General features: G+C 50.8%; 1 protein-coding gene across 3 annotated transcripts in view; it reads left to right on the top strand.

Annotated features, from left to right (window-relative positions):
- Nucleotides 1-13,813, top strand: part of FAT2 (FAT atypical cadherin 2) — a 117,518-nt gene that overhangs the window by 40,467 nt on the left and 63,238 nt on the right. For 2 of the 3 annotated variants that reach the window (XM_051844385.2, XM_008255280.4), the window contains exon 2: nt 9,441-12,720. In XM_051844385.2, the coding sequence (XP_051700345.2) occupies nt 9,462-12,720 (3,259 nt within the window). In that variant the 5' untranslated portion in view covers nt 9,441-9,461. Of the gene's footprint in view, nt 1-7,017; nt 7,039-9,440; nt 12,721-13,813 lie in introns of those variants that run through there. The other variant, XM_051844388.2, reaches the window with a different exon arrangement.

The raw sequence follows: 13,813 nt of genomic DNA, 5'->3' as shown, positions 1-13,813 counted from the left end.
TCCATGCATGTGCTCACTAAATCCTCCAATGTGCTAAGTGTTGCTACCAACACTTCACAAATAGAGAAACTGAGGTTTGGGTAGGCTAAGCCATGCTCCTTGGGGTAACCACAAGGCAGGACACAAGGTCTGCCTCCAAAGCCGGGTTCCTGCTCCCTGCAGTAGCTTCCTGGCTGTTGGGTGAGAAGGCAGTTTTGTGAGATCCTAGGGAGCACCCAGGAAGGGAGTAGAGCTGGATTGTGGGGAGCAGCTGATCCAGCACAAAGCGTACGGAGCCTGCATCCTGGTTCTGATTCTGCCACCAATAGACAAGTCACATGCCACCGACACACAAGATCAGAGGTCTGTTTTGCCGTAGGGGTCCAGGATGTTTTCTACCTTTGTTTTCACTGAGCTTCCTCTCTGACCACCTCATACCCGCCAACATGTGACTTAAAACAATCCCTTCCATTTCCTGAGCATGGTCCTCCCATCGGTACCAAGCAGAGATGGACCATGCCCTCAACAAAGTCCCCCTGGGATGTCTGGGCTTCTCTCAAGGTTGTGTCAGAAGGAAAAAGGGCAACGAGTAGCGGAGGGGACCCTGGGCTCCCCTCTCAGAGATATCATAACTGGTCTGTTTTAATCTATTTAACATTATAATAATGAGTCTTTAAATGACAATGGAGCAGGTACTGTGGCTGAAGGATTAAGCCATTGCTTTGGATGCCAGCATCCCATATGGGTGTGCTGGGGTTTGTGTCCCGGCTACTCTGCTTCCAATCCAGTTTCCTGCTAATGTGCACCCTGGAAGGCAGCAGTGATGGCTCAAGTGCATGGGTCCCTGGCACCAATGTGGAAGAGCCACACTGAGTTCCAGAACCCTGGTTTAGACCTAGTCCAATTCTGGATGTTTTGGGCCTTTGGGGAATGAGCCAGCAGATGGAAGATCAATCTCTTTCTCTCTCTCTGCTTTTAAAATAAATGAAAAAATAAATTGACAATCATTAGCATCTATTGAGCACTTATGAGTTGCCTTGCAGGTATTAAATGTCAAACCATCAAGTAAAACTTTCAGAACCACTATGGGGTGAGTTTGGATAGTAGCTCTTTAAAAAAATTTTTTTTAAAGATTTACTTATTTATTTGAAAGGCAGAGTCACACACACACACACAGAGGGATGGTGGGAGAGAGAGAGAGAGAAATAGAGATAGAGAAATTATCACCTTCCTCTCACTGAGAACAGAGTGGTTAACTAATTTCCTAGGGCCTCCAGTTGGTAAACATAAGAGCTAGGATTTGAACACAGGCCTGGTTCCAGATCGCACTTCTGTACCTTTTAGTTATATCCAGTACTATATCCCTTATCCAAAGATCAATTGAGAAAATGTATGCAAAAGTTTTTTGAAAACATATAGATTGTGGCCGGCGCCGTGGCTTGGTTAATCCTCTGCTTGCGGCGCTGGCATCCCATATGGGCACCAGGTTCTAGTCCCGGTTGCCCCTCTTCCAGTACAGCTCTCTGCTGTGGTCCAGGAGGGCAGTGGGAATGACCCAAGTGCTTGGGCCCCTGCACCCTCATGGGAGACCAGGAGGAAGCACCTGGCTCCTGGCTTCGGATTGGCACAGCGCTGGCCGTGGCAGCCATTTGGGGAGTGAACCTACGCAAGGAAGACCTTTCTCTCTGTCTCTGTCTCTCTCTCTCTCTCTCTCTCTCTCTCTCTCATTGTCTATAACTCTACCTGTCAAATAAAAAAGAGAAAAAAGAAAACATATAGATCAGGGCTGGTGCTGTGACACAGTGGGTCAAGCCGCCGTTTGCAGCACCAGCATCCCATTTGGGTGCCAGTTCAACTCCCAGAAGCTCTGCTTCCAATCCAGCTTCCTGCTAATGACCTGGGAAAGTAGTTGAAGATGGCCCAGGTTTGTGGGCCCCTGCACCCACGTGGGAGACCTAGATGAAGCTCCTGGCTCCTTGCTTCAGCCTGGCTCAGCCCTGGGGAAGTGAACCAGCAGATGGAAGGTCTCTCTCTTTCTCTCTCTTTCAAATAAGTAAATAAATCTTTCCTTTTTTTTTTTAAATAAAATGTATAGATTACCATACAGATAGGAGACAGAATCATTTCTGTCATCAATAACAATAAGAATAAGGCCTAGCAGGTAAAACACAGCTTGGGACATCTGCAACCCATATTGGATTAGCTGGGTTCCATATTCAGCTGTAGTTTCTGACTCCAGCTTCCTGCTCATGCAGACCCTGGGAGGCAGCAGAAATTGGGTTCCCGCCACCCATATGGGAGATTGTATTCTCAGCTCCTGACTTTGGTCCAGCCCAATCCTGGCCATTATGGGCATTTGGTAGTGTACCATTGGATGGGAGAGCTCTCCTTCTGTGCCCCTTAAACGAATAAATACACATTTTTTTAAAGTTACACGGCATCGTTCCTAAAATCATATGGAGATGAATAAAGAATGGGAGCCCCAGGTACCATGTCCTAGGACATGGTACTTTCTAGTCATTTCTCTTTCTAATAATTCTAGGCTAGGCAAGTCCAGTTTCACAGACATCTCTCTTGGTCTGGCTGGCCACTCAGGCGGCCACTTACCAGCCATTAGTGGTCCTAATAAGCTGTTGCTCTGTGCCTGTCTTCCCTATCAACCTGTCATATTACCTGTCTTCCCTGTAGCCCTGGGAAGTGGGTAGGAGTAGCTACTATTATCTCCACTTTACAGACAGGTAAATTGAGGCTCAGGCGAGGTTCTGTGGCTCCCCAAGGTCATATAACCCATCAGCTTCTCCAGCCTTCAGCCTTTCTCCTGCCCATATCCAGTTCTCTGACCTTTGCTTTAGAGAACCCAGTAGTGGCTGCCTACACACTAACAAATGACCCAAGTGTTCACCCAAGGCTCTGGAAGAAATTAAGCTTCCCTACCCACAGGAAATTCCAGCTGGCTTTAAACAATAGAGCCGGTGTTCAAGTACAGTCCACACCACAGTGGGAGCCTTGAATGGGAAAATCCCCCCATTTGATCTGATGTCAGATTACCTTTTCCAGAAGAAAGCTCTGCTCTGGTCCTGCTGCTTCTCAAAGACTGTCAATGGCTCCCTACTACTAAGGGGGAAAATTATTTTCCTGACCAGCTGATACCTAGAATGTCATAATCCTTTTCCTTACGGTTTTTATTCGGTTTCAGAGGCACATTCCTTCCTAATCCTGTACCATCCCCTTCACCTTAAGCTTCTGACACTCAGGAAAAAGCTTTCGTCCTCATGTTTAGGATGCTTTAGAAAGAGCCACAGAGCCAGCCCTAGCACTGAACGAGCTAGGGGGCCGGGGCTGGAGATGGAGTGAGACAGCAAACCCACTGTGCTCTCATACTGAGATGGGGGGTGGGGGGGTGAACAGTCTCAGACCCACAGGAACCAAATTGTGGCTCTTTTGTCTGTGGGAGGCTCTCCATTGGTTCCAGGTTCAGGAAATGTAGTTGTCTGTTCTCAAGCCAGCCACTACCTCTGTGGGTGGCCTTGGGCTTGCCACATGAACCTCAGTCTCTCTTATCTGAGAGATTGGGGGTAAAAGAGCGGAAGAGTATTATGTGGGCCACTAATTAATCTGTGATGCACCTGAGAAAAGGGACAGTATTGGCTCATAAGAGAGGATGGCGTCACTGCTCTGTGCTAGTCTTTTTAGGAATTTTGAATAAATCTGGTAAGAGCTATCTTTTTTTTAGTAAAAAATTGATTCAGCTGTGAATTCTATTTTTTTAAAGATTTATTTTATTCATTTGAAAGACTGAGAGAGAGAGAAAGAGAGGAGAAGAAGGAGATTTCTTCTACCCACTGGTTCATTCCTCAGATGGCCACAGACTGAGGCTACTCCCATATGGGATGCCAGTGTCACATGTTAACCCCCCATGCCACAATGGCACCCCTTGGCTTTGAGTTCTTTCGGGTTCCCCACAGAAGGAATGGACTCCGTCACAGAGCCACAGCCATTTAGAATTTAAAATGCCTTCACAATGCAGACCACAAAGCATGGAGGCTGCGGCCTGTCAGTCACTGCTTGTGAGATCCGGAAGGGCTCCGGGAGGTCACCTAGCCCAGTTTGCAAACCCTCCCAGGGTAAGGGACACACCTGTGGGCAGGGCCCAGGCTCCCCCTCTGCTGCCAGCTGCACAGTCTGCACTGAGCTGCTTACAGAGGGCTTGGACCCACCCATCCGTTCCCACTCCCCAGCCCCAGTGGGTACACACACAGATGAGGAGGGAGGTCCAACCTTGGTGCCTTCCTTGACCAAGGCTACACAGGGCATGAGGATTACTGAGAGCCAGGTCAGGGATCAGCTTCTTGCACTTTTGCTGCACAAGCATCGGTGAGTGCACAGCCCTGGTCAGCAGCCAGAGGAAAGCTCTTCACTGCCTTCGAGGGGGCTCCTGGTGTCCCTGACAGCAACCAGACAAGCACAGGCCAAAGGATCACGCCCGTTCGGCTGCAAGGGACTTCGGAATGCTGTGTCTCCCCTCAAGGGCACATATCTTCTCCAGAGGCCCCCAGGATTCTGCTGGTGTTCCCCCAGTGTCATAGAGCTCTCCACCTTCTGGAATAGCTAACCAAGAAAATGAGCAAAGATCTCAGAGCACTGCTCCATGCATGATGCTCAGACTTTTATCAATGGCTAAACCCACGCATGTTACAACCATCAGGTTTCTACATGTCAGAATCAAGATTCTGAAAAGCCACGCTGGGACACAGGGTGACCTGTGCCAGGGCCTCCTGAAGTCCTAGGCATTGAGTTTCTAGACAACCAGCCTGCAGCAGAACAGAGTGGGCATGGCATGGCAACATGCCTGCAGGGTTCCACCCTACACACTCAACAGTAACACTGTAAGCCGGCAGCTAAAAAGTAACAATACCAAGGAGTATTTGTGGAAAGCCATGACCCATGCTGGGCTCAGCACAGAAGTGCCTTAACTAGCCTCATTCTCGAAATGCTCTTAGGAAGCAGGGCAACTGAGAGGATTCCAGAAGCTAAGCCATTCGCCCAGAGCCACACAGGAGAGCCTATGTGAACCACCTTCTGCATGTGTGAAATGGGTTCAGAGTTACACAGGGGCACTTTGATTTCCACCTATGTTCTAAAAGTTTCCATTCACAAACAGGTGCACACAACTAATGCACCCACATCATTACTCAGGCAAGGCCTCCTGAGTACATGTGTGTGCCCTCTTACAAACGTGCACCTTCACCCACAGCAGATTTCTCTCTGGGCCTGGGGAGCCAAGGAGCATGAGGCCCCACCCCAGACAAGCACCTGCTCGCAGCTTCCCAGAACAGCCCGTGGCTGGGCCAGCAAGCTTAGACTCGACCAGAGCCCAGCTTCCTGCTCTGCCGGGGCACTGGCTGGAGCCTCTCCAGAGGGTTCGGTAGACCCCACCCTCACCGCAAACCAGACTTTGATTCTGGCCCTGTAAACCAAGAAAAACGAGCACGCATCGAGTGCTGTCTACATGCCAGCACTGTGCTAAACACCTTAATGTGTGCGATTTTATTTAGCCTTTGTTAAGATCCTATGAAAGCAGTACTCTTACCAGCTCCATCATACAGATGAGGAGACTGAGGCTCAGAGATGATAAGAAACTAATCCAAGGTGACACAGTTAGCACACGGTGCGGCTTGGCTTTAATTCTTGCCATGTGATTTTAGGCAAGTCCCTTTCTTTTTTTGGAACTTTATTCTCTAGCTTCAAAAAGGAAGGGGATGAGCTCTAAGAATCTTCCAGCTTTCAGCCTGTCATTCCTTTTCCATATCCTTTGCTTTTTTTTTTTTTTTTTCAAGGAATTTACCGAGCCTGGTATGTACCAGGCACTGGAGATTCATCCATGAATACAATACACAAATTCCTGTCTTCATGGAGCACAGGGTCAACTATGGGAGATGCATGAAAAGAACAAGGTGGAGTGATAAGGAAGGGGATTGGGAGGGATGTGACTTCAAACTGGGGGTCAGGAGGTGAGGAGGAGACAGAACCACTTGGTGTGAGAATCTTAAGTAGAAGGAGACAGCAAATGCATAGGCCCTGAGGTGGGTCCCCATTTCACATTTGCAGCCCAGAGAGGAGGCCAGAGTGACTGTAACTTGGTGAATAATAGGAAGAGTGTTGAGAGCTACCTCTGGAGAAGCAGACAGGACTCAGATGGTGTGGGGCCTTGCAGGTCATAGTAATGAGTTCAGATTTTAACCTAAATGCTATGGGAAGTAATGGGAAAATTTTAAGCAGTGAACTGTTTTTTGTTTTTTATTTGAAAGGCAGAGTGACAGATCTTCCATCCAATGGTTCACTCTCCAAATGCTTACAATAACAGGGGCTGGGTCAGGAGCCAGGAACTCCATCTGGGTCTCCCAGTTGGGTGGTAGGAACCCAAGTACTTGGGCCATCATCTGCTGCCTCCTGGGTACATTAGTAGGAAGCTGGATGGCAAGCGTGGCACAGGCGGGATTCAAACCAGGCACACGGATGTAGGATGTAGCCTTAACCTGCCACAGCACAGTGCCCACCCAACTTTGGTTTTCACAGCAGTTTCCAAACAGGACTCCTGGGTTTTGTTGGCAGGGTAGGAATGGGAGTTGGGGATGGGGGCTGGACAGGCACAGGGAGCCAAGCATACTTCTGCCACTTGCCTGCCTCTTCACTTGTCCTGACCAAGCACCAGGGAAGAGCTGTCCGGAGAGAGCCCCTCCTGCAGCAAACTACTCGCCAGGTCTGCGGCTCCCACAGCTGAGACAAGCCTTGGGCACTCAGCCACCACCCAAAGGTGCATGCTCTGTGCATCTTCTCCCCATCCCGAGGGAACCCCGCCCCTGCCCACTTCCCTACAGCTCACCTTAACAGCGGCTCCCGCTGTGCAGGGCGCCTGTGCAGCCGCTGAGCCCTGAGTCTTGTTGGGGCCTGCCCGACACCGGGGCTGACCTGGAGAACAGGAAGCTTTCCGCAGGCAGAGCTGAGAGGCTGCCTGCACCCGGGCTGGCTGAGCGGCGCGGGAGTGTGCCCGGGACGGGGGTAAGGACTCATCTCCCCCCAGCTGCACCCCACCCCTGTGGCCTTCAACTTCAAAAGCAATGCCATCCTGCTAGGGCTGGTGCCGCATGACTCAGGGGCCCCCTCATGCTTGTGTGGCTGTGTCTGGGACACGACAAGGATGGCTTTTGAGAGCTGGCTCTACTGTGGGGTGTGAACCAGGGGTGAGAGCATGGGCAGGCAGGGTAGAGAAGAGGCAGCTCTTTCTGTGACTGACTTTGGGGCCCCCAGGGCAGAATCTGCCTTTGTCCTGTCCCCTCTTGGCTGAGGTGCCTGGGTTTGGGGCACCACCAACAGGACCTAGTGGCATGGCAGTGGGAAGGAAGGGGGCGTATTCACATTCTTTTAGGCACAGGGTTTCAAACCCTAAGGTAGGCGTGTTTTCCGTTCCCACCTGCATCCTGCCTCCCATCTCGGATGCTACTGGGCAGGGTCTTTCAGAACCTACTATCCAGTTCATTCACCACTCTGGGGAGACTTGTCCCCAAGCCTCTCCTTTACCCTTGCCCTGGAAGTTTAACTCTTCCTTGTCTTTGAAGAGCAAGGCAACTGGGAAAACAGGTCTGTCCGGTTTCATCCAGGAATGCTTCCCCACATCTGGCTGGTAGCCACGCCACGAAGCTCCTAGGAATCAGGAGACCCACGGGCAGGTCTGGAGCCAGCCTGGTACACACAGCCTTGCACTTGGCCTGTCCATACTCCGTTGCTCAACCCCCAAGCCGCTGCCCCATTTTTGGCCCTGATGAGTCTCACACTTGGGCACAAGTTAGGTGGGCTCCGTGAGAAACAGCAGGGAGAGAGGGGATAGCAGCAAGTCTTAGAGGAGGTGGTGTGTTCAATCATGGCTGGCCAACAAGAACTTACTCCCGGGGACCAGTTCTGACCTGGCCATGTACTGTGTGGCTTGGGGCAAGACTGCCCCCCCCCTTCCCCAGGGCTCTATTTCTCCATCTATGCATGGGCGGTGGGAACAAAGCTCCATCATCTCTGCATCCTTCATTTCTGACATTTCAGGAATCCCGGAGTTGGCTGTGTCCTGGCTCACAAGATGAGTGGGGCTTGGGCCCTCCCCTGGGCTATGTGGTTGGACTGCTGAAGATAAGCCTGGGGCAGGAGGAGCAGCCCCAGCCTTGTCTCAGTGAGCCCTTTCCTAACCCCTACTTTGCCTCCAGCTACCTGCAAGGCCCTGAGTAGTACCCTTCCTTTGATGAACTGTGATTTTGTGCTATTAAGCATGGCTAATGTTAAAATGTACTATAGGGGGTCTGCAGTGTGGTGTAGCGGGTAAAGCTGCTGCCTGTGATGCTGGCATCCCACGTGGGTACTAGCTTGGGTACCAGCTGCTCCACTTCCAATCCAGCTCTCTCCTAATGTGCCTGGGAAAGCAGTGCAAGATGGCCTAAGGCCTTGAGCCCCTGCACCCATATGGGAGACCTGGAAGAAGCTCCTGGGCTCCTGGCTTATGCCTGGCCCAGCCCTGGCTGTTGCAGCCATTTGAGGGAGTGAACCAGTGGATGGAAGATACCTCCCCCCTCCCCATAACTCTGCCTTTCAAATAAAATAAATAAATCTTCAAAAAATCTTAATAGAGGAGGGCCTTCAAAATGCTCATGGGAAATGTGTATTTTGAAAAAAAAAAACTACACATAGATTTCAAAATTCTTTTGTACTGAAACAAATTTATCTTGAATTCTATTTTGTTCCATGAGCTTTTTGAAGTACCTCTGTACCAGGTACCCTGCTAGGTCATTTGCCTTTTTTTGTGTGATTTACTTTCCATGACATTCCTACGAGATAGATAACATTCTTTCACCTATTCTACAGAAGAGAAAATTGAGGCTCATGGAGGTCCAATAACTTGCCCAGAAAGTCACTCACCTAGCCTGTCTGCAGCTCCTGTGGGTGCAGGCACAGCGTGGTGTGGCTGGAGCTGAGTCCTGATGGAGGGGCTCTGAAGGGATGACAGAAAAGAAAGACATTTAGAGCCACGTTGTTCAGCTTGAATTCCTGGCTTAGAGCTGGGGCTTTTTCACCATCATAGGGGGGCCACAGAGCGTACTGGGAAGAAGGAGTAGGACAGTGATGGGGACTGTATTGCAACTGCCATGGCCATGGGAGAGCTCCATGAACTAGTCTCTTATCCTCCAGCCGCCTTGGCATGTGGCTGTTTGGGGCCAGGGGACCCTTTGCTGTGGGTGGCTTTCCTGTGTAGTGGCATTGCTGGCATCTGCCCACCAGTAGAACTCCCCCCAAGCTGTAACAGCCAAAAACATCTTCAGACATTGCCAGATGACCCTGGACAGGGCCTGATCATCCCCAGGCAAGAAGCACACAGAAGGAAGTATTTCTCTCCTAACCTGCACCCATGCTTTCTTTTGCACCAGGGTCTTGGGAGTTTTTTCACCATGACTATTGCCTTGCTGGGTCTGGTCATTTTCTTGCTCCATTGTGCAACCTGTGAGAAGCCCCTAGAAGGAATCCTTTCATCCTCAGCTTGGCACTTCACATACCCCCTCTACAATGCCACCATCTATGAGAACTCTGCCCCCAAGACCTATGTGGAGAGCTCCGTGAAAATGGGCGTCTATCTCGCGGATCCCCAGTGGACAGTGAGGTACCGGATCATCTCTGGGGATGTGGCCAACGTATTTAAAACAGAGGAGTATGTGGTAGGCAACTTTTGCTTTCTGAGAATAAGGACAAAGAGCAGCAACACGGCCCTTCTGAACAGGGAGGTGCGAGACAGCTACACACTCATCATCCAAGCCACAGAGAAGACCTTGGAGTTGGAAGCATTGGCCCGCGTGGTGATCCACATCCTGGACCAGAATGACCTGAAGCCTCTCTTCTCCCCACCTTCGTACCGAGTCACCATCTCTGGGGATGTGCCCCTCAGGAGCCCCATCTGCAAGGTGACTGCCACGGACGCTGATCTGGGGCAGAACGCTGAGTTCTACTATGCCTTTAACACAAGGTCAGAGATGTTTGCCATCCATCCCACCAGCGGCGTGGTCACCGTGGCGGGGAAGCTCAACGTCACCTGGCGAGGGAAGTACGAGCTGCAGGTGCTGGCCGTGGACCGCATGCGCAAGATCGCAGAGGGAAATGGGTTTGGCAACTTGGCTGCCCTTGTCATCCACGTGGAGCCCGCCCTCAGGAAGCCCCCCGCCATTGCCTCGGTGGCGGTGAGTCCACCAGATGGCAGTGAGGGCACCACCTATGCCACCATAGTGGTCGATGCAAATGGCTCTGGAGCCACTGTGGACTCAGTGGAAGTTGTTGGCGGTGACCCTGGAAAGCACTTCAAAGCCATCCAGTCTTACGCCAGGAGTAACGAGTTCAGTTTAGTGTCCATCAAAGACATCAACTGGGTGGAGCACCTGCACGGCTTCAACCTGAGCCTCCAGGCCAGGAGCAGGAGTGGACCTCCCTTTCATTCCCAGATCTGGGGCTTTCACCTACCTGCTTCTGTGCTGGCTTCCCTCAGATTCGAGAAGGCTGTTTATAGGGTGCAGCTCAGTGAGTTTTCCCCTCCTGGCAGCCGCGTGGTGAGGGTGAAGGTAACCCCGGCCTTCCCCAACCTGCAGTATACTCTGAAGCCATCCTCGGTGAGTGCGGGGTTCACACTGAATGCTCGCACTGGGCTGATCACCACCACGAGGTTCCTGGACTTCCGTGACGGAGCTCACTACCAGCTGCACGTCAGAACCACCCCGGGCCTGGCCTCCACCACGGTGGTAATTGACATTGTGGACTGTAACAACCACGCTCCCGTCTTTAACAGGTCTTCCTATGAGGGCACCTTGGATGAGAACGTCCCTCCAGGCACCAGCATTCTGGCTGTCACTGCCACAGATGGGGATCGCGGGGAGAACGGGTTCGTTACTTACTCCATCGCTGGTCCCAAAGGTGTGCCATTCTCTATCGACCCTTACCTGGGGATCATCTCCACCTCCAAACCCATGGACTATGAGCTCATGAGAAGAATGTATACCTTCCGGGTCCGGGCATCGGACTGGGGCTCCCCATTTCGCCGGGAGAAGGAAGTGTCTGTTTCTCTCAGGCTCCAGAACCTGAATGACAACCAGCCCATGTTTGAGGACGTCAACTGCACGGGGTCTATCCGCCAAGACTGGCCGGTGGGGAAGTCAGTGATGACCATGTCAGCCATAGATGTGGATGAGCTTCAGAACCTGAAATACGAGATCGTGTCAGGCAACGAACTGGACTATTTTGACATAAATTACTTCTCCGGAGTGGTCTCCCTCAAGCGTTCTCTGACAGATCTTACTGTGGGTCAACCCACCAGCTATTCACTGAAAATTACAGCTTCTGATGGCAAAAACTATGCATCGCCGACCACACTGAACCTTACTGTGGTGAAGGATCCTCGTTTTGAGGTCCCTATAACATGTGATAAAACAGGGGTGCTGACACATTTCACAAAGACCATCCTCCACTCAGTGGGACTTCAGAACGAGGAGTCCAGTGAGGATGAGTTCATGTCCTTCAGCATGTACCAGCTCAATCGGCATCCCCCCCAGTTTGAGGACCACTTCCCCCAGTCCATCGACATCCTTGAGAGTGTACCCATCAATACCCCCTTGGCCCGCCTGGTGGCCACTGACCCTGACACTGGCTTCAGTGGCAAACTGGTCTATGTGATTGCAGATGGCAATGAGGAGGGTTGCTTTGACATTGAGCTGGAGACAGGGCTGTTCTCTGTAGTTGCTCCCCTGGATTATGAAACCACCAGTTTCTACATCCTCAATATAACGGTGCATGACCTAGGCACTCCCCAGAAGTCCTCCTGGAAGCTGTTGCCAGTGAACGTGAAAGACTGGAATGACAATGCACCCAGATTCCCTGCTGGGGGTTACCAGCTAACCATCTCAGAGGACACAGAAGTTGGAACCACAATTGCAGAGCTGCAAACAAAAGATGCTGACTCTGAGGACAATGGGAGGGTTCGCTACTCCCTGCTAAGCCCAACAGAGAAGTTCTCCCTCCACCCCCTTACTGGGGAACTGGTTGTCACGGGGCCTCTTGACCGGGAATCAGAACCTCAGCACATCCTGAAAGTGGAGGCCAGAGATCAGCCTAGAAAGGGCCACCAGCTCTTCTCCGTCACTGACCTGATAGTCACCTTAGAGGATGCCAACGACAACTCTCCCCAGTGCATCACAGAACTCAACAGCCTGAAGGTCCCCGAGGACCTGCCCCCAGGAACTGTCCTGACGTTTCTGGATGCCTCTGATCCCGATCTGGGCCCTGCAGGGGAACTGCGGTATGTCCTGTTGGACGACGCCCATGGGACCTTCCGGGTGGACCTGACGACCGGGGCACTTAGTCTGGAGAGGGAGCTGGACTTCGAGAGACGGGCTGGGTACAATCTGAGCCTGTGGGTCAGTGACAGTGGGAGGCCTGTGGCCCGCCGGACCCTGTGCCACGTGGAGGTGATGGTCCTGGATGTGAATGAGAATCTCCACCCTCCCCGCTTTGCCTCCTTTGTGCACCAGGGCCAGGTGCAGGAGAACAGCCCCTCAGGAACTCAGGTGATGCTGGTGGCTGCCCACGACGACGACAGTGGCCTAGACGGGGAGCTCCAGTACTTCCTGCGGGCTGGCACTGGCCTCGCAGCCTTCAGCATCAACCAAGACACAGGTACTGGGAGCGAGGGGGATAGGAGTGAACTCAGGGGCTGTTGTGGGAGAAATTAGGCTGCAGGCAGAAAAGCAAGTCCGTAAATAGGGATTCTCTTCCCTGTTCCTTTTATCGTAAATTTCTTGCAACTAGAGTTCTATATGTATCTACATGTATGTGTATGGAACCATGTATAGTTACTTCACAATGTTTGTGGGAAAATGAAATAAAAAGATTAATTCCTTGTTGGAAAAATTTTGAAATCTATGCATACAGGAATCTTTAAAAAGTTCATGAAAAACTACGCATGAATTTCAAAAATTCTACCTGTCAATATAAGTTATCTTTTAATCTCATTTTCCACAAACTTTTTGAAGTATTCTCATATATATGTGCATATGTAAGCATACACATGTACACACATGCTCATATATATTCTGTTTATGAAAGTAACACATGCTAGTTGTAAATTCTTATAAATAACTTAAAAAATGAACGTTCCCCTGTGTCTCATCTCCCCAGATGGAATCTTTATTAACAATTTGGTACATAATCTAAATTTTTTCTCTTTATACCTGATATGGTTTTTTTGTTCATTATGTTATTTTTTTTTTATTATTTTTGACAGGCAGAGTGGACAGTGAGAGAGAGAGACAGAGAGAAAGGTCTTCCTTTTTGCCGTTGGTTCACCCTCCAATGGTCGCACTGATCCGAAGCCAGGAGCCAGGTGCTTCTCCTGGTCTCCCATGTGGGTGCAGTGCCCAAGGACTTGGGCCATCCTCCACTGCACTCCCAAGCCATAGCAGAGGGCTGGCCTGGAAGAGGGGCAACCGGGACAGAATCCGGCGCCCCGACCGGGACTAGAACCCGGTGTGCCGGCCCCGCAAGGCGGAGGATTAGCCTAGTGAGCCGCGGTGCCGGCTCATTATGTTATTATGAAAGTATAATGCAATAGGGATACTTTTATAACTTTCCTCCCATAATATAACATCAGGACATCACGTTCACCAATACAAACATTTTCTGTTATTTATTGGTTGCACACCATTCTGTCATTTGACTCTAACATCTTTGTTTAGCTTACTTTTATTCATATGCATGAGTCTCTATAGGA

Source organism: Oryctolagus cuniculus, chromosome 6 (assembly GCF_964237555.1).
Source record: "Oryctolagus cuniculus chromosome 6, mOryCun1.1, whole genome shotgun sequence".
NCBI lineage: Eukaryota > Metazoa > Chordata > Mammalia > Lagomorpha > Leporidae > Oryctolagus > Oryctolagus cuniculus.
The sequence above is the reverse complement of the archived record's forward strand: the minus strand, read 5'-3'. Positions and strand labels throughout refer to the sequence as shown.